The following is a 23,444-nucleotide window of genomic DNA, read 5'->3' as shown; positions in this document are numbered from 1 at the left end:
GCAGGCAGGCCCTTCCTTATGAAGAAAAAGATAAACATTTGAATGATTTGATTATGGATAGCCAGCATTCAAAGGCATTATTTAGTCGTCCTTCACTAGAAGGGATCTTTCCAGACAGCTCCCAATAAAGCTTTGTTTAAACTATTATTAGGTCATAAATCCCTTCAGTTCAGCTAATTAATAATTATGGAAACCTTTGTGTTTCGTTACCTGAAGCTCCGTTCAGTTTCACCAGACATACACATACCTAAAATGCACTTTTAGACTAGTTTGTTTTTTCGCCAGTGAAGTGTGGATTTAAAATGCATCCTGAATTCTTTTTAAGTAGTCTGGTAACAGACTGGAACTCATATTTGCAATGCAAGTAGCTAGTTCCAAAAATGTTGTTTTTCTCCGGACTGCAGCTTATTTTTTGTTCAAACTGTTGACATTTTAGTCTCAGCACTCCTTTCACAATATTGGAGATTCATATACAACCATCACTGGGCCATTCCAAGCAAAAGTTAAGTGAAAGTAATTTTTTTGTATTTTTCATATAAAAGACATTGGGATTTTATTGGACTGCATCCATTTCACCGAAGAAGTTAAAATTTCACTCAAGTTTTTGATGGTTTTTAGAAAATGGCCCGAAATGTAGAAATTTTTGTGTGATTGACATATTTTGTGATGATTAGTGATACAGTTATTTCATATGAAATAGACGCACTGGATTTAAGTTAATAAAGTTTAAATGTTTGCAGTGCTGTAGAACATGTCTTCACCCATTTAATGATTTATTACCAGAATTTTAAGAGATGATGGAGGCCGCTGTTCCGAAGTGGAAAAATGTTTTGTAGTGTCACCATGCACATTATTGGGATGGATTTACAGTGTTACATTAAGTAACTTGAGCAACGCATATAAGGGTTCTTCAGCTACTGCATCAGAAAATATTATGCGGCCCTGTTGTACCATCGCAAAAATTTACAGCACAACACAATAAAACGTTAATGCATGGTGGATTTTGCGTCCTGTAGTGTCACGCTATATTTTACGTTATTTTTTATATCCACCAAGTAAGTCTTGCGTGTAACTTTTCTGCAATTTTTTCCATATTCAATAAAGCAATTGATTGGACAATGAAACAGAACATGTAGCTGAAAATGTAAAAATATATTGCATCTAACAACATGCAAAATTTCTGCAAGTGTCACTTGGAATGGAATAGCCCCACTGTGTCACATTCTAACCAAAAAGCATTATTTCAAAATGGCTTTAAATTAAATCCAAGCTTGGCAACAGTAGATGTAACAGTTTCGTTACACCTCTGGGAGAAGCCTGTCACACAAATTTGACTTCAACTCCTCTCAAACAATCCACATTCATTTCAACCAACTCCAAGGCTCATTCAAAAAACTTTTTTGGTTTTTTCACCCTTCCAGATTGTCCCATCATATAGGAATCGTTTGAATGTCTCTTTGCAAAATGAGTTTGCGATTGTGCTGTGAGCTGGAGGCTGACCGCTTGTGCATTTATTTTTTTACTTCCAATTAGCAATTCCTCCAGCCCTTTCATTTTGACACTTTTCACTCCCAGTAGTGAAATTTCAGCAGCATTGTCATTTGATAAAACATCTTCCTTTCTTAAATTTCGTTTACTGAGCTTCTTCTCCGTACTTGATTGTTGAAGCTGATTTTCATCCTCCGTAACGTCATTGGCATTACTGCTGTAATGTAACAAAACACTCAATTTACCATGATTGTGGATTTTTGGGAGAGCCATATTATCAGCACAGGCTTATGTTACCTGAATATAATTCGAATCAAGATGGTAGAATTAATGTGAAACTATTTGTGGTGAAAATACAATTTCAGTCAAGTTATATTCAACATACTATTGCTCATTTTGGTTTGTGACATGTATTGGACAGATGTCAGTGTTCAGGATACACTTGCAACTAGATCAGTGGTTCTCAACCTGTGGTACGCGAGCAGATTTGAATTATTGCAACAATTAATCTTTCAGTTGGCTAAAATATGCCGGCAACGCTTTATCTTCCTTACTGTATGTATTCGCTGAACAGCGTTTAAGGATGTTTACCCAAGCATCAGTTTACTTGTTTATTTCCGTAACCATAACCAATCAGCAATAAGTCAATAATGACGCAACACGTAACTATTGCAATTTCTGCACTCAGCCGCCCAGACACTTCTGTCGCTCAAACAGATATTCAAGCATGGTTGCAAACATTGCCTCGTTTTTGTAGTTTTGAGTGATATTTGTCAGTTTTCAGTTGTGTTTCAAGAAAATAATAGTGAATTAATTGTCATTATGTCTTCCGCGGAGCTTTACTTTGCAGTGATCGAAATTGAACCTCGCAAATGCTGCGATGGACAAGGCTAAACTTAGCTATGTCAGTACCTGCAAATGGCACATGTTGATTAATTTTAATAAAAATTATGGTTTCAAACACGTAAACCAGTTTTTTATGCGCCAACATACCAAAACAACCTCAGAATAAGCATAAAGTTTGCAATAGTAAAGTATAAGAGTGATTTTTCTGGGGTCAATGGTCGGGGAAACGTCCAAAGCACTGGCGCGCTATCGGTCTTTGAGATTGCCCTCGCCGGCTATTGCCCACCTTAAATGAAGCGATATGGGCATGTTTTTGTTCGTTTTGCGTTTTACGCCACAAAGGATGTAGTGCCACATTCTAAAATACACACATTGCATGTTTCTTGTGTCTTTTTCACCACGCCAAAAAAGGTGCTTTGTCGGTGGTACGCGATCATAGTAAAAAACAGTAAAGTGGTACGCGGTCAGTAAAAGGTTGAGAACCACTGAACTAGATCAATGGAAATGTGACCTTCAGATGATTTCCTGAGAACCTAACCTGGGTGAAACTTCCTCTACTTCACAAAGCTCCTTGCTGAATGAATGTCTTACTTCGGTTGAAAATCTTCCGAGAGATTGTGTAAAATATTTAGCCCACCATGAATGAAGCACAGGAGTTGAGCTGTCTTCTTCCCACAGACATATTCCATCATAAAATCTGATAATTACAAATTGCATGACATTACAGATTATCTGTAGCACCAATTGTTATTGACACTGGTATGGTGTGTTGCAATACTGATTCTACTTTATAATAATGTAACATAATAAAAAAAATACATATTGAACCCAGTGTAATATTGTATTTAATTTTGTCAATATTGAACATTAGGTTTCGTCAATATTGAACATTACGTGTGAAATAAATATATCTGTGCAACTGTAACGGAACCATGAGTTTATGTGCCACTTATGACAGACCAAGACATGATTTTGTAGGACAAGCCTTTTAAAAGTCATCATTGGAACTAATCTGGATATTTACACATTAACTGTTCCAAACTATAATTTTCTATAATATAATAAAAAATCCTTTTCAAAAGCATACATCAGTAGATCTGAATAGACCAGTGACTGTTCACTTGGGCGAACAAGAGAGGTTCCCCAAAAATCTTAATCCTCACTTAATCAAATCCATGAAGCATTCTTCACTATCACACACACTGGGATCGTTTTTCATAGCTTGTGAAATAGATTCTCCTGCAATGTCCATTATTTCTTTGTATATTTCCTCATCCTCTCGTGTGTAATTATAACTGGGAATATATAAATGCGATACTATGATAAAATGAAACACTGCAATTAAATTTGAGTATCTTTCACACAGAAACGGCTATACATTACTCTTGCCGTACTTGTTTCGATTTTAGAAACTTACTTGGATAGAACTTGGGCTGCCATTGACCAACAATGGATTGCTTTTTTACTGTCATTGTGCTTCAAATGGAAATGTCCTTTAGCACAATGTGGAAAGACATGTAAATTGTTGTAATGCGTCTGTACTGATTTCACTGCTTCATCATGTAGATCTACTGAATCTTCCAAATCTGCAAGAAAGCTCAAACCCATTGGATACCTAAGAAACAATAAAACATTGCAAAATTTATTAGTAAATATCAATAACACTTAGTGATCCAGTCAAAGTCACTATTAGGATTTAAAAAATCCCTGGGGGAGAGGAGCTTATAGTATGGCTTAATCATGGCCTCTCGTCCGGTTACCAGTCTAGGATGGGAATAGTTAGCCAGTTATTTGTTTTCAGATGCATGGACATGATGGCGGAGGATGCCTTAACCGACCAGCGGTTACGCTGAGAAATTCAGCAGTCCATAATTATCTCCGCATGGGATTTGAACCTGTGAACCCACGCAGGGTAATCACAGGTGTGGTGACGAGCGTATGCTCGACGCTTAGCAAGATTCTCCACACTGCCGAGCACTATACAGGTAAGAATACAGATTCAACACAGACAGTTCCATATGCCTCACCTTTCCAAGGCTCCATTTTTGTACATAATTTTCAACAACTTTAGTTGAATATCAGCTAAAGTTTTACTTTCAAAATGAACATCAATTGAAGGATTAATTGATACTATCATTGCTGATAATTCCATCAACCTGTTGCAGATGACACTTTTGTTGTGAAGATACATCCAACTCTAAATATGCAAAGCAAATGTGTTTCATTACACAATGATATAGTAAAACTGTCACCCCAGTTGATAAACATGCTATTTCGAAGTATTGGTCAATTGATTATTCTACACTTACATATATTTTGAAGATAATGTATGAAATAGTTTTGACCAAAGGGACTAACTAGGCTACTTATCCTTCTTCTATGCTTTTGTGTCGGTGGATTCGCATGCATATAATACAAGGATGCTATAGCAAGAATGAAAATAACTATTCTATTTAATTCAAGAGTTGTGCTGCACGCTAACACAAATATATTTCTGTAGCACTTTGTCGGATCAAGGTCCACAAACATTCAGAATATAACTACAACAAGAAGAGAAATTGCATGCACACATTTAAACAATGAATGTCATGCCATAAAGAATCATTAGAGATTGCATATCAAAAAAAAATCAGTTGAAAACATTTGACACTTGCATCTGATGATAAAGTTCAGTACTCCATTAAATATTATATACAAAAGTTAAAAGTACACTTTCAAAAACTGACAAAAGATACACAAACACAATGCAAAAATAGACTCAAATTATACCAGAACGCAAAAGTAAAGCAAATGAGAATAACAATGAATGAACGTACTCAACTTTTTCTGTGTTAGTCTGATTGACTGAAAATCCTCGTTTGTCTTCATTACCTTTTCCATGCCATGTTATTTCAGTAGCTTCCTGAAAAAATGAATTGAACCTATATTTCTATGTACAGTTAGTTATAGAAGCATGAAACAACTCCTACTCCGAAGATTTTCAACTACACCTACACAAAGGTTTAAGCAGCATATACCGGTACAGATAAGTAATCAATAAAAAGCATGATATTACATAATAAGAAATAAGATTGGCCATCAATTTGAATTGACTATGATTCAGCAATACCCAGGTTTTCGTTTCAGCATTTCAGATAATATAAATTAGGAATAAATCAAGACAAGTCATTTAGTTTGGCATCAACAAAATGATGTTACAGATAATAAAAAAATTAACTGTCTTAACTCTTAATTATTAACTGCAGATATGGAAAACACATCCTTGGTTAGTTTTTTTTGTTTTCTCCAAGTTCTCTTTGTCCCAACTTCCCAATAGCTAACAAGATTGAGTACTACCAATTAAATCCAAATATAAAAATTGGAGCACCTCCTTGGAAATCCAAATCAACCTATTTCGGGTCAAGTTACAGATATTTATTGGTCTGAAAGAGGTTTGGATTCTCACTCACTATTACAAAATGTAAATAACCTTGCAGTTATCACCATGTACTATCCAAGCATGATCTTCACTCAATGCAAGATGAACATCATTGTAGAGAAGTATCTGACAAGCAGCAACAACCATTAATGCGAGACCAAAACAATCCAATTGTCGACCTGAAAAATGATTGTTTTGAGTCACTTTTTTTACATAAGTTACATAAGTATACAATTCGGTCAAATAATCAAAACAGACCTGAAAAATGTTAGATCAATAATGAGATTAGATTTTCATATTTATTCTAGGGAGATTAAATTAAGAACAAATAGACGGCTCAATCATATGACGAAAGACGGCCTCTCATCCGGTGTGTGTTATTATCGATGAGCATGAGGTGCCACCAAATCAAACTGACTGGTAAAGCTTTATTGAAGGAAGATTATAAACAACAATGGATATTTTATATTCAGAAAATAACTTCTATACATTTTCAGATGAATACCTGTTAGAAAGCTGAACAAAGATTGTATGTGAGCTTTATCCTTGTGATAATGAGGATTTAGTCGATTCCACATAAGATCGCTAACCTGTAAGAAAGTATGTAGGTATTTGTTTTAGTGGTTTCTTACGCAGGAACTTGATCAAAAGCTTCTGAATTGGGCGTAATCAAAAACTGTCCTTAAAAATATCATCAAACAGGCTATTGTGTCAAAACTCATTCGCTTCTAGTTGTCAATAACTCAACCAACCAAATGATGCTTGGAACTAATAACTCAAATCTAAATAAAGCTCGGAACTAATAAACTGAATCTAAAATTTCCAGCCAATTCACCTTTTTGCAAAGTTCTTTAGTTGCATATCCACCTCTTGTTGTATTCTCAGTTGAACTTTTATCTATAAACCCTTTTACCAGTATTTTAAATTTCAAGTATAATGCTTCCACGACGTCAAAATCAAGAGTTGGAAAGTCGTCAAGATCAGATTCCACAATGGAATCATTGTCTGTCTGAGCATTTTCTTTCTGGTGAAATACAAAAAATGATTTACCGGTAATGCAATGCTTTGTGTTACATTCACGCTGAAGTCAGAAAAACAAATCTAGAAATTGCCTACACGCTTTTTATGTGCCTTTTGTTCCGGGAAAGGCTCTGTATAAGCAGCCATCGCTATATAACGAGCTACCATAGTTCAGAAGGTCTGGAAAAGACTGGAATCCTCCCGTTAAGTCCGTCCAACCAAATTTCTTACACCATGAGGTCGGTGGTGGGAATGGGATTTGGTCTTACACTTTAACCAGTAGGTCACAAACTTAAACTGTAAGAGATGATATCCTATACTTTGTAGTTTGAAAAATTAGCATAAAATGACTCAAGCAACTATAATAATGAGATTTGGGGGGCAGGCAACACACAGCATTAAAAACAACTACGAAAATATAGTGATACCGATTTTTGTGATAACCTATTGATTTGTGTCAAATGTAGATAACTGAAATTGACACAAAACTGTTACTAGACATACCTTTGACTCCTGCCTTGTTACACCTTGCCGATAAAGTGATTCAGCATCTGACTCAGCACTACTACTACTTGGTTGATCTGTGGTTTTACTAAGAGTAAGCTTGTACTCTAGAACGCCCAACAAAATTGACAAAAATGCCAAGTTTGGTTCATTTTTTTCATCAGCAGCGTGTTTCAAATGCAATTGAAAAAACTCGATAAATCCATCCGATGATTGAATGGGAAACAAAGACTTTTCATCTTGGGATATTTCCATCAAAAGAATTGCTACAATCAATATTAAAATTACGTTTCATGTAGTAAATCATATAAACCTTGCAAAAAAGGAAATTGGGATAAGTAAATGCAACTAAAAAGCAGTGAAACACTCAAAAAAAGAGTCATTTCTTTTCTTATAAAAGATGAATGGCAGCAGAAATTTACAATATGGTACAATTAAGGCATACATGATTACAGACACAACTTGAAATGTTATTTTTCATTGAAGTTAATTACTTATGGTAACACGAGAGTAAAAATTTTGCGAATTCAACAAAACTTTATGAAACGAAATGTACGAGTAGATAATAGTTTAACGTAAATGAACAATTTTGAATTGTATAAAAAATCCCAATTCTATTGAAGCATTGTCAGATCTACAAGAAGGCAGGGAATGCCTCCAAATAGCCATTCAAAAACTTTGGCAAACTTGTATCCAGTAGCATCTTACTTCTGTGACAATCATGGCAGTTTTGTTATAATTTATTACCGTACATATTTTGACACGATTACAGTTACCAGACGCCGCAATGTTATGAACGGGGCGGAATCTACCAGATTCCACATATAGTCAATTCCATTTTCTTATACCTTGGGTAGCTGGCGGGCACAGGTTTTTAATCAAAGATGTATATCCTGTAATGGCAACGGAGTTTAGGTCCAGCTTGTTAATGACAAGACCGATCATGCTTGAAAAAGTTTAAGACCCACATTCCTATGATACTACCCATTGATATTGTAAGATGACTGAAATTTAATTTCAATTGGAATTGGCAATACAAAGAGTCACAACACACCAGTGATAAAATATTGTTGTAAAATCAGGGATGGCAAAAACTGAATAACTTAGGATTCCAAATACATTCTAAAATAATCTTTTCAAATATGAAATATCAAACATATTCTGAATGGGTCTGTTCCAAAATTCTTCGAGACAATTGCAAATTTGTATAACTCAAATTTAGTCATGCAGTCTAATTGTGATAAACATTTTCTATTTTATTCTGTCAGAACTAACTTTTTATCTATCATAATAAAAAATGAAATTCAAATGAAAATATTCTAAATTATTCCTAAAATAAGATTTTACTATAACGAATATAACCAATTTCTAATTTATTCGAATATTCAATTTGTTTTGGACATTCCTGGTTGTCATAATCGTTACAATTGGTAAACAAAAATAACATGTTTAATTAAACAAATATGTGCAAAACCAAAACATAGTAGCACCATAGACACCACGTTATGATATGATGAAGAATTATAAACATGAATGGCACAAACAATGAACTGCATTTCAAGGTTCATTCAACATATGCTTAAATATAATTGTCACACAAGTAAAAGTAAGAGTGTTATGTCAATTGTTAAGAATGCGTATAGTCTGATAGTTTACATCAAATAAACATTCACCCATAATCAGGTATAAGCAATTTGTAATCCCACACAAACACTTTTTACATTATCTAGATCATGGTTTCCCAAACTTTATGTTAATAGATACACCTTGGACTGATCCTAGACTGCTGTGTACCCCCAAAATTGCCCTACATGCTGTGATTGGACGAAATAAGCCATGCAAACTGCGAACGTACACTCTGTAGTTACTGTATTTGTGTTTTAGGCTTCTGCCGAGGTGGAAATTTGACTTTCTAAAGAGTTGCTAAACTAAGGTCTTCAGATTATTAACATCAGATGATAAAAATTTTGAGGCAGATTAAAGTTGGGAAGATTAATTCTTATACTCAGTTTAATGTACTCCATGAAAAGTCTGAATGTACTCCAGGGGGTACATATACCACAGTTTGAGAATCCCTGATCTGAAGCTTGGTCAAAATTGTGTGCAATGTCTCAATCCTCGGCACAATAGCTTTCAATGATTGCTCAACCACCCTCCCAGTTTCTCATTTTTACATTAGTTGGCAATTTGTATGTAAAAAGAAAATAACATTTATGTGCTTGAGTTGGAATTGAATATCATATACGGTATGTTTCACAATTCTATTGCAAATATGATTGCATTTGTGGCAATCGTTATCTATGATGACTATATCCAAGTAACAGAATATTAAAGCATTATTTTCTATAGTATTTTCAAAAATTTTGATTCTGTAGTAGCATGAACTTCGATAAGTGAGAGATGAATCAAAATTTAAATTCAAATATTCCCAATATAAAACTTGTGGATTATTATTCAAATCATACACTCTAGAGAACCAGTCTCGATTATCATAACATGTTGGAATAACCTTGGATGTAAAATAGGTAACCAACATGTTAAGACAGAATACCAGGCCAAAAAAATCAAATTTATTTTGTTGCAAATAATTGACCTAGGCAACTTTTTGTTTCTTTGTGGTTTGTTCAGTTAGATCTAACATATCTGTACTATCAAGGTTATTTTCCGTCCTGGGTCGTTTACATCCTGTTGCAGAATTATCTTCTATGATTTTACCATTTTCATTTTCCCCGTTTATTTTCAAATTTAAATTGCTCTTTTGAGCATCTAAATTATCAGTTTCATTATTGACTATAATTTTAGCTTCACCAATTGAATTTGAATCAATTATTTTCACATTGTCTACATTCATATCTTTTGCGTCCCCGGAACTTGCAGAATTAGATTTCTGAAGCCATGAAGTGTTGAATCGAACTACAATACATGTCATATTATCACATCCCGTCCCATCCCCGGTGGTGTCTGGAGCCAAACAAGTGTCCAACAATTCTTCACATATGGATGAAAGTTTAAAATTCTCTTGGCTATCGTTTGCTGGAGGTATTCTGACACGAATAAAATCTACAACTTCTTGACTTGAAAAAACATTCCAAATTCCATCACATGCAAGAATCATAAAATCGTCACCAGGTTGTAAGTTCACCTTTTTGATATCAGGCATAGCACTTATCATTTGATTTTCAAGCTCAATTGCCTTATTTGTTTTATAACAATGATCGCCAATAGCACGAGATAAATTTAATCCACCATTAACTCGACCTTGCATGTTGACGTGTCCACCTGCAGCTTTGATGCGCTTTATTTCAGAGTCATCTTCAGGTTTATGATCTTCAGACATATCAACTGCGACTCCATTTCGACTTAGAACACAACGAGAATCTCCAGCATTAGCCACAAGCAGTTCATGACCTTTTAAAAAAGCGACCACAGCCGTTGTGCCACTATCTTTGCCTGGTTCCTCAATGGTCGTAGAAACAGGAGCAATAGACGGTATTTCTGAAATATCAATGTCTTCTTCTTCCTCACTTTCATCTTCCTCCTCATCATCATCCTCTTCCTCCTCACTCTCATCACTGCTTCCTTCCACAGCCTCATCACTATCAAATCCATCTTCATCAGATTCTGAATCAGATTCATCTGGAGTTCCTTCTTCCTCTTGGTTGGTCATCCATTTCAACTTAACAGACTTGAGTTTTGGCTGAAATTTTTCACTACTTGCCCCTTGTTTTAAAGTCTCCTTAGTAATTTTATCATCACTTTTGTCATCAGTTGAAAGCATTTCATTTGGCTCACCACAACTGGATGAGCAAGCATCTTCCGAAGACTTTTTGCTGGGCTGATCAGATGAAGATGTACTACTCCCTTCGCCCCCTCCACTACTACTTGAAGATACAGAACAAGTTGAAGCTTGTGAAACAGAATCCATTTTAATATCAGATGAAGAAGAAACAGAATCATCCTGAGCATCATTCTGAGTCTTTTCTTTTTTTACCTCACCAGTTGATGCTGAGCTACTCACACCACACTCACTGCTGCTAATCATTGAGGATGTTGAAGAAGCTGTTTCAGATGTTGTATTGCCACTCGTACCGCTCAAATTTTCTTCTTTCAATTTGGCTCTTTGAGCATCTATTGTTAATTTTGTTTCATTAGCGGCTTTCCCATATCTTTCCAAAAGTTCTTCTATGCTCATTGTAGCTTCCTCATGCAAAAGTTTCATTTCATCTTCCTCACATTCTTCTTCTTCCTCTTGAGCTTCTGCAGCTTCAATATCTGCTTTACTTGGAGGACCAGAATCCGGATCTCGATCTGCTAATACTTTTAATTCTCTTATAGTTTCAGATTCAAGTAATATTTTATCAAGTGACATGAAAGTCTCTTTCAGAGCATCTTCATATCTGCCTTCTTTATATGCATGAAGATCCTTGAGAACGTCAGAAAAATGTAGAGCGCAGTACATAGCCACCTCACTGCCACCATGTCCATCATAAACCCCAAATAGAGATGAATTATTTTCAAAGGATGGAACACAGTTATGAGCATCCTCCATTGATATTCTCCATCCTTGCATTCGAGAAACACCGTATGAAAATTTTTCTGAATCATCAAAGTCATCAGACTTTTTTTCAACAGATGGTGCACTGAGATAGGCACCCATATTCGGGTTTATATGTGTTAATCAACCGTCTAAACAAGTAGGTTGTTATTGTTCAAGCTGAAATAAAAATGTAAAAAATGTTAGGACAAAATTGATGACCAACGTTGTGGTTTTTTAGCTAATTTTGTAGAGATTCGGATTTGGTGCAAGATTCGAGATTAAGTGGCAAGTATTGGATTAAACACCCCTTCTTTATTTTTTCAATAATTACAAAATTCGGATGATTAAGTGATTAAGTAGGTTGAGTATAAGTTTATTTCGACTCCTTAATCATCATAACAGGCGATAAAATAGAGTGGAAGTGGTGACTCCTCTACGGCCCATGGAATTGGGCCTCGGCCCATCAGGTTATGGGCCGCGGCCCATCAAGTTGTGCAGAGGGACTATTCATTCTGTCATTTGGCTAACACAGACAGTCCCCGAACTCATAATAGAACTATAATGTGAAAAAACTGAACAAATCTATGTCCTAACCCTAACCTGGTACACATACTACAGCAGTATTCTTTTCTGTAGCTTGGTATTTTGCTTTATTTTTATATAAAGGCTTATCGTAAGAAAAAAATTCGGTGGCATTCCGCGATTTTTATTTTGGTTTGATATTGACAATTTTGTAGAAATTAAAAATTTTGGTGAGAAAATTAAATTTTTCCTGATGGGTCGCGGCCCATAGCTTGATGGGCCACGGCCCATGTGGCCCAATTAGATGAGCCGTGGCCCCGGCCCATGGGTCGTAGAGGAGTCACCGCCCCTGTAGATAAAATACCTGATAAAAACAAATAAATAAAAACTGATTCAGAAATCAGGGGAGCAAACAAAAAGGTCAGGTAAGGTTTAAAATGTACAGAATATATAAGATGGAATACTTGGGGCTAGTTCACTAAACGCCGTCAAGGAGTTCTAGTTGGCGTGAGATAACCATTTCCGCATATGTTATTTCTAACCTCAACCTGATTACGTCATCCAAAAATTAAAATTATGCAGACGAACAAATCAAGCAAGCTATTTTTCTCGTCCTACTGATCCGGGTGATCCCGATATAAGAGAGTTCGCTGGCGTTAGCAAGTTCTTATCATCGGCGGAGATGCCATTTCAGGCGATTGTAACTTTTCTTTGGCAAGCTCTATGCGTACTTGTGACGTCGTAGTGACATAAGTTTTGGATGATGTAGCCAGGTGGGGGTTAGGGATAACTTATGCAAAAATGTTTGTGCCACGATTGCCACCAGGTATATTCATATCAAAGATAAATAAAGCACAACCGGTGTATAGCAAAACAATATATGTTTGAGCCACGTCAACTAGAACTGACTGACAAAAAAAAGAACGAACTGACAACTGACAAAAAAAAGTGGTACCGGTACATGTTCACCCACCTAAAATTATCAAATTAGTTCTCACACAGCCACCAAGATATTATAAAGTAAGAAGAATGTGATAAACTTGAGAAAAATTAGATAGTAACCAAATACTGAAATACAAATTATTTGCCACTTCATATTAATAATTTTATAACAGTTACCAAATTGAGTAGGCCTACCGGTATAAATTTTGTAAACCAGGTTAATGAAGTTAATTTAATGACAACAAATTTATCATCGTCGCTAATTGAGTAAGGCAATACAGCAATAAGTAGCCCTGTAGCCTAGATGTGTAAACCATTTTATGTCATTTATCAGTTTATTTGTAATGTTTTCACAGATTTAGGCACTTTAACTAAATGGACCTTTTATTTATTCAAATAATATAAATGGATTGTAGAGTTACTTACACACATACGGTAATAGCCCTGTGTTTCATTGCCTCAATTACACCCATTAACGCACATAAAAGTGAACGACCATGCCCAAACTGTACAAACAGCACACATGCAGCTTATACCCGGGAAAAAGTCTAGCAGTGGCGTCGACTTTTCGGATTTCGGGTACTCGACGCCAGGACCGGAATTTTAAAGCAGAGTGTTGTCTGGTAACATTATTGTCACTGAGAGATAATATAGGCGTAAATATATACTTATAGGTACAGTAATTTATTTTGAACTCCGCACAGGATACAAATACAGAGAAGTTTTCATAACTTTAAATGATGTTTAAACACGTGCTGGCCCCAAAAACGAATACGACTGGAAAGCAGAAAAAGTTATCTTTAATTTTTTTTTTCTAAAGAAAAATTTGCTCAAACGGCATGCTCACTTACTCAGAGGTAGAGGAGATTCATTTCGGGGGAAAATAAGAGGTGACAAGCTGAGATGTCAGTTGAAAACATCATGCTACTGTACAATAGGCACACATGCAGCTTTCGCCCGAATAAAAGGCTAGGTTTTCGGATACCGGTACTCGTTACCATGACCGTAATTTTAGGAGTCGCAGTTCTTACCACTTCATGGCAGCTCCTGCCACGAACGAACCGCGGCGTCTCTTGCCATGGTTTATGGCGCTATTACTGGTATATTCACAAACTTATGTAACAGATTTTAGTGTATCATGCGGAACTATATCTACTTAAACCTGAAACCTAACCCCAAATCCACCAAAACTGTATCCATAAAAAATGTTCCAACTTACCCAATATTTGTCGGTCGGTCGGTCGACATAGTTGACCTTGCAGTCTTGCCCGCCCCCTCCCGATTATATTCTATAATTGTTCTTTTCCATTTATTGTAATTTCATATTTTTGGATATATTCGGAAAATAAATCATTATCTATTATATCTATTATTATGTCTTTGTCACCATCAGGGGCAGCCCTGTCTTTACGCCCGACCTGCCGTGGTTACGGCACCAAAATTTTACCCGTCATTGGTTTCCAATTTGCTGCCACATAACGGCAGCTCGCCATTGGTTTGTGGCAGCTCCAGACGCCACGAAATACTTGAAACTGCACTTGAATTTTAGAGCAGTGTGTTGTCCAGTAACATTGTTGTTCACTGAGAGATAATATAGGTAATTTATTTTGACTCCGCCATGGTAGAAAACAAAAATAACAGCACATAAGACAAACGCACAGGATAGAAATACGAGAAAGTTGTCAAAAAATTTAAATTGTGTTTAGACACGTGCTGCATAAAGTACTGATACGACTGGAAAGCAGAAAAAGATATCTTTATCAGTAATCAGTAGTTTATTTTCTCACCATACTAAAAGCACATTTGATATACAAATTGCAATAAATATTTAAAAAGCATTTCATTTTTAATTTTTTTTTTCTGAAATTTTTTTTTTCTCAAACGGCACTCTCACTTACTCACAAGTAGAGGGATTATATCTCTGGGGAAAATATTACGTGATAAGCTGAGATGTCAGCTGAAAGCGTTATGTTGGTGCATTACGCAACAATGAATAGCGACTGGCACGATATAAGTTTTCAACAGCAGTAAATGCCATAAAATCATGTTATGTTTGTTGGATGTTTCGAACTCGTATATGCAAAGATTGTACAAAAATCAATTTTACTTGGACTACACAGACTTGCAATGCGGATTCACTTTTGGATATTATTTTCAGCAAAAATAAAATTTTACAACTTGAAATTGAAAAAACAGAGTTTTGGTTCATTAACTTATGTAAAACATCGTGTATGTTTAACTAATATTCAACAATGATGGCATCAATATGTAATTCAAAGACAAATGATTAACAACTCCCAGTGGAATCAAATTTCTCTAGATTGTAGACATCAAGTTCGGAATCGCTAAATATTAAAATTGCAAACAAATTTCTTGGAATTTTTCATCGATTTCCAACATCATTGGTATTAATTACATAAAAGAAATAGATCGATGAAAAATTTTCAACTCATATTTTGAAAATAAATTGAGACAAACGTAAGATTGCAACCGTTTAAACAGAACTGTATCACCGAAATAACTTCTATTCAGTATTTTCACGATGGATATATTTAGTTCGAATCCAATAGGTGGTTTTGATAAAGAGGAACGAACGCTCTCACAGTATTACCGTCGAGTATGATGCAAGGCCCGGGCAAACACTACACCGCGTGGTCTGAGTAGCAGTCTGTGCGATGAAATTTTTGTGTATAAAATACGATTGGTACGAATTGTTTGCATACTTGTTTAAAGAGATAAACGGCAGCTTTCAGCAGCGTCTGTGAAGAACGGGTCCGTTGGCTACGTGCAAATCTGTTTACCTAACACTCGATGCTTCAAAACCTGACTACAATATACTTTGAATTGTATACTCTGCATTAGAATCTTCTTATAATCATATATCAAAAATTACAAAGACCTTATTTAAGATCTAAAAAATTTCTAAAGTTTATCAAATTTGCATAATGTCGAGTGAAGTTGAAAATCTTGATCTGAAGGACAAAGAGCATATTACGATCACATGGAAGGACGGCCATACAAGCAAGTAATTTCCTATTATATCCTACAGATTATATACTACCTTTATGCGGATTTAAATATCTTATACGAACTTGCAGGTATCATGTAAAATGGATCAGGTTTCACTGTCGATGCGAAAAATGTTTTCGTTCATTTTCTGGCATGTACCCACTGGATACTATGAAATTTCCTGATGATTTTTACTTCAAGTCTGCGAATGTAGCAGGTCAGTTTACTTATAAATAGGCTTACCATACGTCCCGGTTTAGGCGGGACAGTCTCGCTTTTCAGCGTTTTGTCCCGCCGTCCCGATAAGTCAGCCAAAGGTCCCGCTTTTCCAGCATAATATACAAACATCGTTACTGTTGTTTCTGTGTAGCGCATCTCTAGCCTACTTACTGAAGGTGAATGCGTTCGTTTCCCGCTGATTCCCATTGATGGCAGACGTATCGCATGTAAAACCAATACTATTTGGTCTAAAGTCGAATTATTTGCACCGGTATCGTTAACGTCAATTCCTTCCTATTTTTCGAACTGAACCCGATATTTGGACAGAGAATATGCGCATGAAATTTCGATAACAATATGGTCAATAAAGACAGCCGGGACAGCTTTAAATGCAGGAATGTAGGCCTATGTAGTAAAATCGGAAAATGTGAAGTTACAAAATCACAGCTAAGGGGTCGTTGTCTTTTGAGGCGTCCCGATTTGAAGTCACAAAAATATGGTAACCCTACTTATAAAGAGTTTGGTAGATTAGATGCAGGTTTTCAAAGTTACGTTTGCCAAAAATGACAATAATTACCGATAAAGTATTTGCAAGTGGAAGGAGTTGCATTTGAATTAAACATGAAGACGATAGGAACCTAAGTATCGTTGGTATAATTGCCGGTTGTAACAGTAACTAAAGTCGATTTAAAATTAGAAAACTCACGAAGAAATGTGAAGCAGGAATATCACTTTAGTTCTACATACTCTGTTTGGGCTATCCCATCGAGGCTTAAGTGTCAAATGTGCTATTCTAGCATAAAGTAGGCAAGTAATGTTTTACCAATATTTGTGGAGCTAGAAAAGAGACCATCTTCAAAATTTAGATTTAGGGCTCTATTATGCTACAAGGTTCTATTCGCTCATGGCGCTTAAACTGTCAAACAAAAAATTGCGTTATTTTTTTATACTTCAAACTCAAATTCGAATGGAATTTTTTATTGGTAAATCTTCTACATATAACTTTTGTAGATAACGAACTACATTTCACAACTGATTACGAAATTTTCGAAAATCACTGTGGTCGAATCCCACTAGATTGGCTTCGAGTTTTCTGCAGCTGTAACCAATGCTTTGAGAAATTAACCTCGGAACGAGAAAGCAAATTCGACAATTCTGTTACGTCGAGTATCAGCTACAATGATATTTCAGGAGAGAATGGATTATTCAAGTAAGAATTATATCACCATGTAAATAACGTACCAGTTTTATAATTCCGTTGCAGCTGTTTTTTTTTACATCCTAGCATAAAAAATACGATCCGTTAAATTATAGTTTGTGAGTAATTATCAATGATATGAAATTGCCCATGAATTATAAAATTACTTCTTCAGTTTATTAGGTCGAATCCTCAACTCTGGTTTCTGTTTAATACACGATGTTCCAAATGACGATACACCTGGCCAGGTAAGATCTGGTATAAACGCCATTGCAAATATTTCATATATACTTCATAAACGGTGATTTCGTGAAAGTTCGATTACATGTAGTATTAATTTCCCATATGTATAAACCAGCGGCGGCGCGTGGTCATTTTGACAACCGGGGCAAGCTACTGCGGGACCAAGTCACCCCCATCTACGGGGACAGGATGAGCGCTGTAAGTTCTCCCATCATTTTATGAGTATAAAAACCATTCCATCGGTAACAACCAATCGGCAAAAGCGACCATTTTTAACGATAAGAAAGTGTCTTTGAAACCGGTCCAAGTCAAGGGATTAATAAATATAGACATAGTTTATTTTGAAACCTCTTTCAAAAGGAAAGGCAATATTTACCCAGATAAATACAATGACATATTAACAGAAACTTCGGGAAAACAGACAAAACCTAAAATAAGGTTTAAAACGTTACTATGAAAAAAGGAAAGTTAATGCAAAGATGAGGACATGCGTCGCTCACTCATAGATAAATATGCTGCTAGATTTCTACTGCTTGAACATATATGCAACACGCCGCGGTTTCTTGGAAGCAAAATGCTCAATAACGCGCTGATCAAAGTCATGCATCCCAGAAATAACGTCTCTGTGAATGGATAAAACAGCCAAGGAATTTAATCTATCTTGCTTCATTGTGTTTCTGAGATACGTTTTAATACGCTTCAGCGTGCTGAATGTTCGCTCTGCGTCGGCGGAAGAAATAGGCGTCGTCAAAATGATGTCCAGAAATTTGCAGACGCCGCAAAGGTAGTTACTATGAGTGTTATCTATGAGGAACCCAAGTTTCTGCGCAGAATGTACGCCGACGCTTTGCCTCCGTCATGGGATTGTTCCAGTGAACAATTTTTTGGTTGATAAGGCCCAAGACGTTGTACCTCTAATTTTTGTTCCAGCGGCAGCTGCGAAAACGGAGTGCGAAGTAGTGCATCAACCTTATTCATTATGAGGTCTGAGGCTAAGAAATGCGAAGCCGGAAAGAAGTGAGGAGCTCAAAAGGAATGTGGAAAATCGAAAGCAAATGGACAAAAGGTCTCTAACTGATTCAAATAGCGAAACAAGCGACAAAAACGAAGGCGAGGAAACTATCAACTCTTCAAGCAACCAACGAACGAGGAGGAATGCGTGAATACGTCAACACGTTGTTGTAAGGAACATCGGCATTGTGTCGTCATAATTTCGGGGCTAGCCCCGATCGGCCCCGATGAATTAGTAAAAGAAACAGAAAACAAACGAGACAAACGCGGCGAGTGGAAGATAAAAGAGAGAATACGATATACAATGAGCAACCGGGGCAAAATCGGCGTCGCCCCGTCGACGTTCGGCGAAGGCTTTGCGAGCGAAAAATGAACCATGTCGGGAGAATATGGCTAGTGTAGACAGTCTGTGCAACCGATATTGAGGTATTTTTCGAATATTTTTTATTATACCGAAAAAACAACCGGGGCATTGCCCCGGTTGGCCATATTGACGCGCCGCCCCTGGTATAAACTATTATTATTTGAGCAATATGCGTGCATTTCAGATAAGTGATAGAATCGGACCCAAGTTTTATACGTTGTTCAGTGAGGTGAGTAAAAATAGCCGAATAATTGAATTTAAATATTTACAGACACTATTGATACCAACTATTGACAATAAACTGGTAGATATGTAATATGACTCGTTTTTTCAAATAATTTGCTTTTTCAAGAGATTATGTTGTGGTTTACATTTTTTGAAAGTCACCAAATTTAGATCATGACTTATCATGACATGATACTTATTAAATTCAAACCACTGACATCATCTATAATCAATGTCAATTAAGAAATTCATACCAATTAAAAAATAGTTTAAAATTTGGTTTGTATCATTTTATTTGATATTAAATAGCTACAGCCCATGATAAAACTGTGTTGATAAAACTAGTTTCACTATTTTTTTCCTCTTTGTATACAGGGTGATCAGACCAAGTGTAGAAAATGTTTATTAAAAAATCTAAAATATAAATGTAAGAGAGAAAAAAAAAATTTTTGCAGAAAATAGCATTTTAAAAATTAAGTATTAGAATTCACTGTTATTTTTCGATATATCCTACGTTTGCCTTCACTACACGCCTCGATCTGTTTGAAACTTGACTGCACATGAAACGTATGGTTTGAAATTTTGTCCCAACAAGTCATCAATCTATGCTTTAGAGCAGTTGTCTTCAACCTGAGGTACGCGCACCACTAGTGGTACGCAAGCAGCTTTGAAATATTGCATCAATTAACTTTTGTATTCATTCGCTGAACAGCGTTGATAGCGCTTCCAATCCTGGTCTTTAGAGATCGCCCTCGCCGTTTCTGCCCACCAAAATCTGAACGGCTATGTTTTCGCCATATTACGTGTTATGTCACAATGCATCTGCAATAATAAATCGGCAAATAAGGGAGCATTCGTAATAGCGGCTAGCACTGATCAAAGTGTATTCGTCCGAGATTTCGGATAATTCAGTATGGTTATGATAAGATGTATTGTGACGTAACGCAAAAAAATGGAAAAAGCTCCCCTTTTCGTTTTAGGTTAACAGTAACGGGCGAGAGCGATAAAAGACAAGAAATGGTAGTGCTATAAACGCCGTTTAGCGAATACAAAAGTCAATTGCTGCAATAATTCAAAACTGCTTTCGTACCGCTTGAAAAGCTCTCGTGTATAACTAGTGGTGCGCGTAACTCAGATTGAGAACAACTGCTCTAACTAAAGGCATAGATTGATGACTTGTTAGGACAAAATTTCAGAAGATACCATACGTGCCTCGTGCAGTCGAGTTCAATTCAGATCGAGGCGTGTAGTGAGAGCAAAGAGAGCATATATCGGAAAATAAAAATGAATTCTATTATTTATCTTTATATTGCTATTTTCTGCAAATTATTTTTTTCTCCCTTACATTTATATTGTAGATATTTTAATAAACATTTGTCTACACTTGGTCTGATCACCCTGTATATAGCATCTTATTTTTAATCATTGTAATGAATAAGTTTGTAAAGCCTAATTTCTAAAAATAACATGATCGACACGCATTCGATACATGCAGTCTAAAAATACCAATTAAATCCAAAAAAAACTTAGAAATAGAATCATAGATAGACAAGATGCGCAGGAATATCCATGTGGCTTTGTTCGTATTCCATTATCTGCATGAGCAAATTTGATTATTTCTAGACCTTTGGTAAGAATGGAAATCAAATTGGCGACGGGCCATTTCAAGATTATCCGTTTTATGAAGTTGTTCCAGGAGTTCAAATTATTTATCCGAAAAGGTAATATTGTATTAAAATATAAATTGTATAAGATACTTTATGCTACGTTTAAAAATAATCAGCGTCATTTTGAATTTATAAGAATATAAATGTTTAACGCCGTGAAAATCGGTTATCGCGTTTTGATTTTGAAATTGGCTGTTCAGTATTCTCGAGTGGACTGTCAGTTTTACTTTCAATTCGATAACTGCATTAATCTATATGCATTACAGAACCGATGAAAAGAAGAGTTTCACACTTTTAACTGATCTGCTGAATGCCGCAGAAATTCTTCGTCGAGAATCGCCGGATCATTTTGATTCTCTTGTTAGGATTCCCGCGACTTTCCAGTACAAGAAAAGAACTGAATCTTGTGAGCCTTTCTGGTTTGAGATTCAGAAGCCCCACATAGAAATTGATTACTTTGGGAAGGTGGGTTGCATTCAATATTCTTATATAATCTCATATTTTGGATTCATTCATAATTTTGGTAATAGCCAGAGAAGAAGGCTATTTTGTAAAAATGATACATACAAGTAATTTACCCGCGTAATTTACTAAAAACAATTCAAATTTAAAAATAGTTTAATTTGCTTTCTAGAATTCGATTTACCCAAAGCCAAAATCATAAGATGGTAAAAAGAAATCGACTGCAGCTGTAAAGCAATCTTACCAAATTAATTTTAACACTTCTATAACTGGTTGATATGCGCAAGAATTGCTCAATTTCTAAAACTATTCTCATATGCTATAATGCAACACCGCGTAATCATAACGATAGAGCCTAAAGATATCGCTTCAAAATTGATATTTTTTCAAGGTTGTTGCAGTGCACTGGAATCCAACAATGGAAGGAAAATTACGCATTCATCAAAAAGATGTGATGGCCTACTGCAAAGCCCATAACGCATTCGATCGGATTTTAAAGCAGAAGAGTTGTCAGGTATAATCACAGCGACGACAAATAAAAAGTAGCAATCTAATTAAAATATAAGCAATTAGGTTAACTCGTTTTTCGACCATACTTTCTAAACCTATGAAAGCATAGGAATATTTCACCATTTTGCCTATAGGAATTCGACTAAAATCAAGTCCAAAATAACCGAGGCGGTGAAATCATCCGCTTCCCGATTTCCAGTTACCTGTGTTGTCTGGAAAATTTGACGTTTTCATTTTAATTTTTGTTAATTGCCAAAACAGCACCGATTCACGAGTACAAATCTTTTTATTTCTCAAACCGGACGAACTTGGTTCTTCGTTTTGACTAAATACTACAATGTATATAAACCAAATGTTTCAGATTAGTTTGCAGTTAAGAGAAGGAACTATGCTGATATTCAATAACAAGCGGATGGCTCATAACCATAAAGGATACGACGAAAGTTCGATCAAGGTAAATTATGGAGCACTCTTTTTACGGTGTTCCCGGAGTATGCGCATCAAGATGGCGCACAACCTGAACATAGTATGTGTACAAGGTTAGGAATGTTTAATTACGTTGTGTGTCATCTTGGTACGAATACTTCCGTAGCGCCCTTTTTACTATGTATTTTGCTTCCTATAAAGTGGGCGGGGCGGCTGTTCAACCGATACTAGAGCTAGACGATACACTGTGCCAAAATTGTTCAAAAATTTTTTTAGTCCCCGGGCAGATATAGGAAATATATGTGGCCAAGTCAATACATCGTTTTAACTAATTTATCAACTCTTGTTATCTTTTCCTCAGACCCTTCTTCATGCTGACGACGTAAAAAGCAAGTACGTCGTTCTTGGTCATAAACTAGGAAAGACTGCGATTCCAATGAAAATAGGGAACAGAAGCAGTTTTTAATGTCATAATCCAAAAAAAAATTTAAGCACCAGTGATTGGTACGTTATGATTATCATTTATGTCGCAACAATGTTCATCAATTCTAGGCTTATAGTTATGGGTCATTTCTGTAACCAGATTATGGGGTGATTGGAAGGGGGTCAAAGGTTCTAAAAAAGCAATTTTCATAATTTTGCACGATCGCGTGGATGCAATAAAATTAGCAATGGCTTTACATACATGAAATGTATATCTACATCTTTCAACTATAACGCATTCACTTGAGTGAATTAGCTCTTTATAGTGGCGAAAATAACTCGTGGAAAACCACTCTGCAGACAAGAACTGTATCTGTACCCTCATCGATATTAGTCAAAATTTCATTGAG

At 35.9% G+C, this 23,444-nt stretch overlaps 3 protein-coding genes across 4 annotated transcripts; 1 reads left to right on the top strand and 2 right to left on the bottom strand.

Moving 5' to 3' along the window:
- Window positions 1-498: 498 nt before the first annotated feature.
- Window positions 499-7,544, bottom strand: LOC120345334 (menin-like). Of its 2 annotated transcripts, none has more exons than XM_039414745.2 (10): window positions 7,277-7,544; window positions 6,588-6,776; window positions 6,258-6,342; window positions 5,804-5,931; window positions 5,156-5,236; window positions 4,362-4,531; window positions 3,752-3,949; window positions 3,498-3,629; window positions 2,873-3,031; window positions 499-1,705 (listed from the first exon to the last, which is right to left on the bottom strand). In XM_039414745.2, exons 1-10 carry the CDS (start codon window positions 7,529-7,531, stop codon window positions 1,384-1,386), a joined length of 1,719 nt encoding a protein of 572 aa, XP_039270679.2. In that variant the 5' UTR covers window positions 7,532-7,544; the 3' UTR covers window positions 499-1,383. The 2 variants fall into 2 exon arrangements, with proteins under 2 accessions (XP_039270679.2, XP_039270680.2); XM_039414746.2 differs by having other exon boundaries at window positions 499-1,702.
- Window positions 7,545-7,589: 45 nt separating this feature from the next.
- Window positions 7,590-13,724, bottom strand: LOC120345333 (protein phosphatase 1G-like). Its single transcript, XM_039414743.2, has 2 exons — window positions 13,704-13,724; window positions 7,590-11,990 (listed from the first exon to the last, which is right to left on the bottom strand). Exon 2 carries the CDS (start codon window positions 11,931-11,933, stop codon window positions 9,870-9,872), a length of 2,064 nt encoding a protein of 687 aa, XP_039270677.2. The 5' UTR covers window positions 11,934-11,990; window positions 13,704-13,724; the 3' UTR covers window positions 7,590-9,869.
- A 2,331-nt stretch (window positions 13,725-16,055) lies between these two features.
- On the top strand, window positions 16,056-23,422 carry LOC120345893 (uncharacterized). Its single transcript, XM_039415478.2, has 10 exons — window positions 16,056-16,302; window positions 16,376-16,503; window positions 17,517-17,715; window positions 17,879-17,951; window positions 19,506-19,550; window positions 21,170-21,267; window positions 21,480-21,678; window positions 22,067-22,189; window positions 22,547-22,639; window positions 22,973-23,422. The coding sequence occupies exons 1-10, from the start codon at window positions 16,223-16,225 to the stop codon at window positions 23,075-23,077; spliced, it is 1,143 nt and encodes a 380-aa protein (XP_039271412.2). The 5' UTR covers window positions 16,056-16,222; the 3' UTR covers window positions 23,078-23,422.
- The last annotated feature ends 22 nt before the right edge of the window (window positions 23,423-23,444 follow it).

The sequence above is a fragment of the Styela clava genome, chromosome 8 (assembly GCF_964204865.1).
Source record: "Styela clava chromosome 8, kaStyClav1.hap1.2, whole genome shotgun sequence".
Taxonomy (NCBI): domain Eukaryota; kingdom Metazoa; phylum Chordata; class Ascidiacea; order Stolidobranchia; family Styelidae; genus Styela; species Styela clava.
The sequence above is the reverse complement of the archived record's forward strand: the minus strand, read 5'-3'. Positions and strand labels throughout refer to the sequence as shown.

Coding starts and splice junctions, on each gene's coding strand:
- LOC120345333 (XM_039414743.2), bottom strand. CDS start 11,933: ATGGGTGCCTATCTCAGTGCACCATCTGTTGAAAAAAAGTCTGATGAC.
- LOC120345334 (XM_039414745.2), bottom strand. CDS start 7,531: ATGGAAATATCCCAAGATGAAAAGTCTTTGTTTCCCATTCAATCATCG. Junction 5,237..5,803: donor TACATGGTGATAACTGCAAG/GTTATTTACATT, acceptor TCATTTTTTCAG/GAAGCTACTGAAATAACATG. Junction 3,032..3,497: donor TGCTTCATGGATTTGATTAA/GTGAGGATTAAG, acceptor TGTAATTATCAG/ATTTTATGATGGAATATGTC.
- LOC120345893 (XM_039415478.2), top strand. CDS start 16,223: ATGTCGAGTGAAGTTGAAAATCTTGATCTGAAGGACAAAGAGCATATT. Junction 21,268..21,479: donor CAAATTATTTATCCGAAAAG/GTAATATTGTAT, acceptor TATGCATTACAG/AACCGATGAAAAGAAGAGTT. Junction 21,679..22,066: donor AAATTGATTACTTTGGGAAG/GTGGGTTGCATT, acceptor TATTTTTTCAAG/GTTGTTGCAGTGCACTGGAA.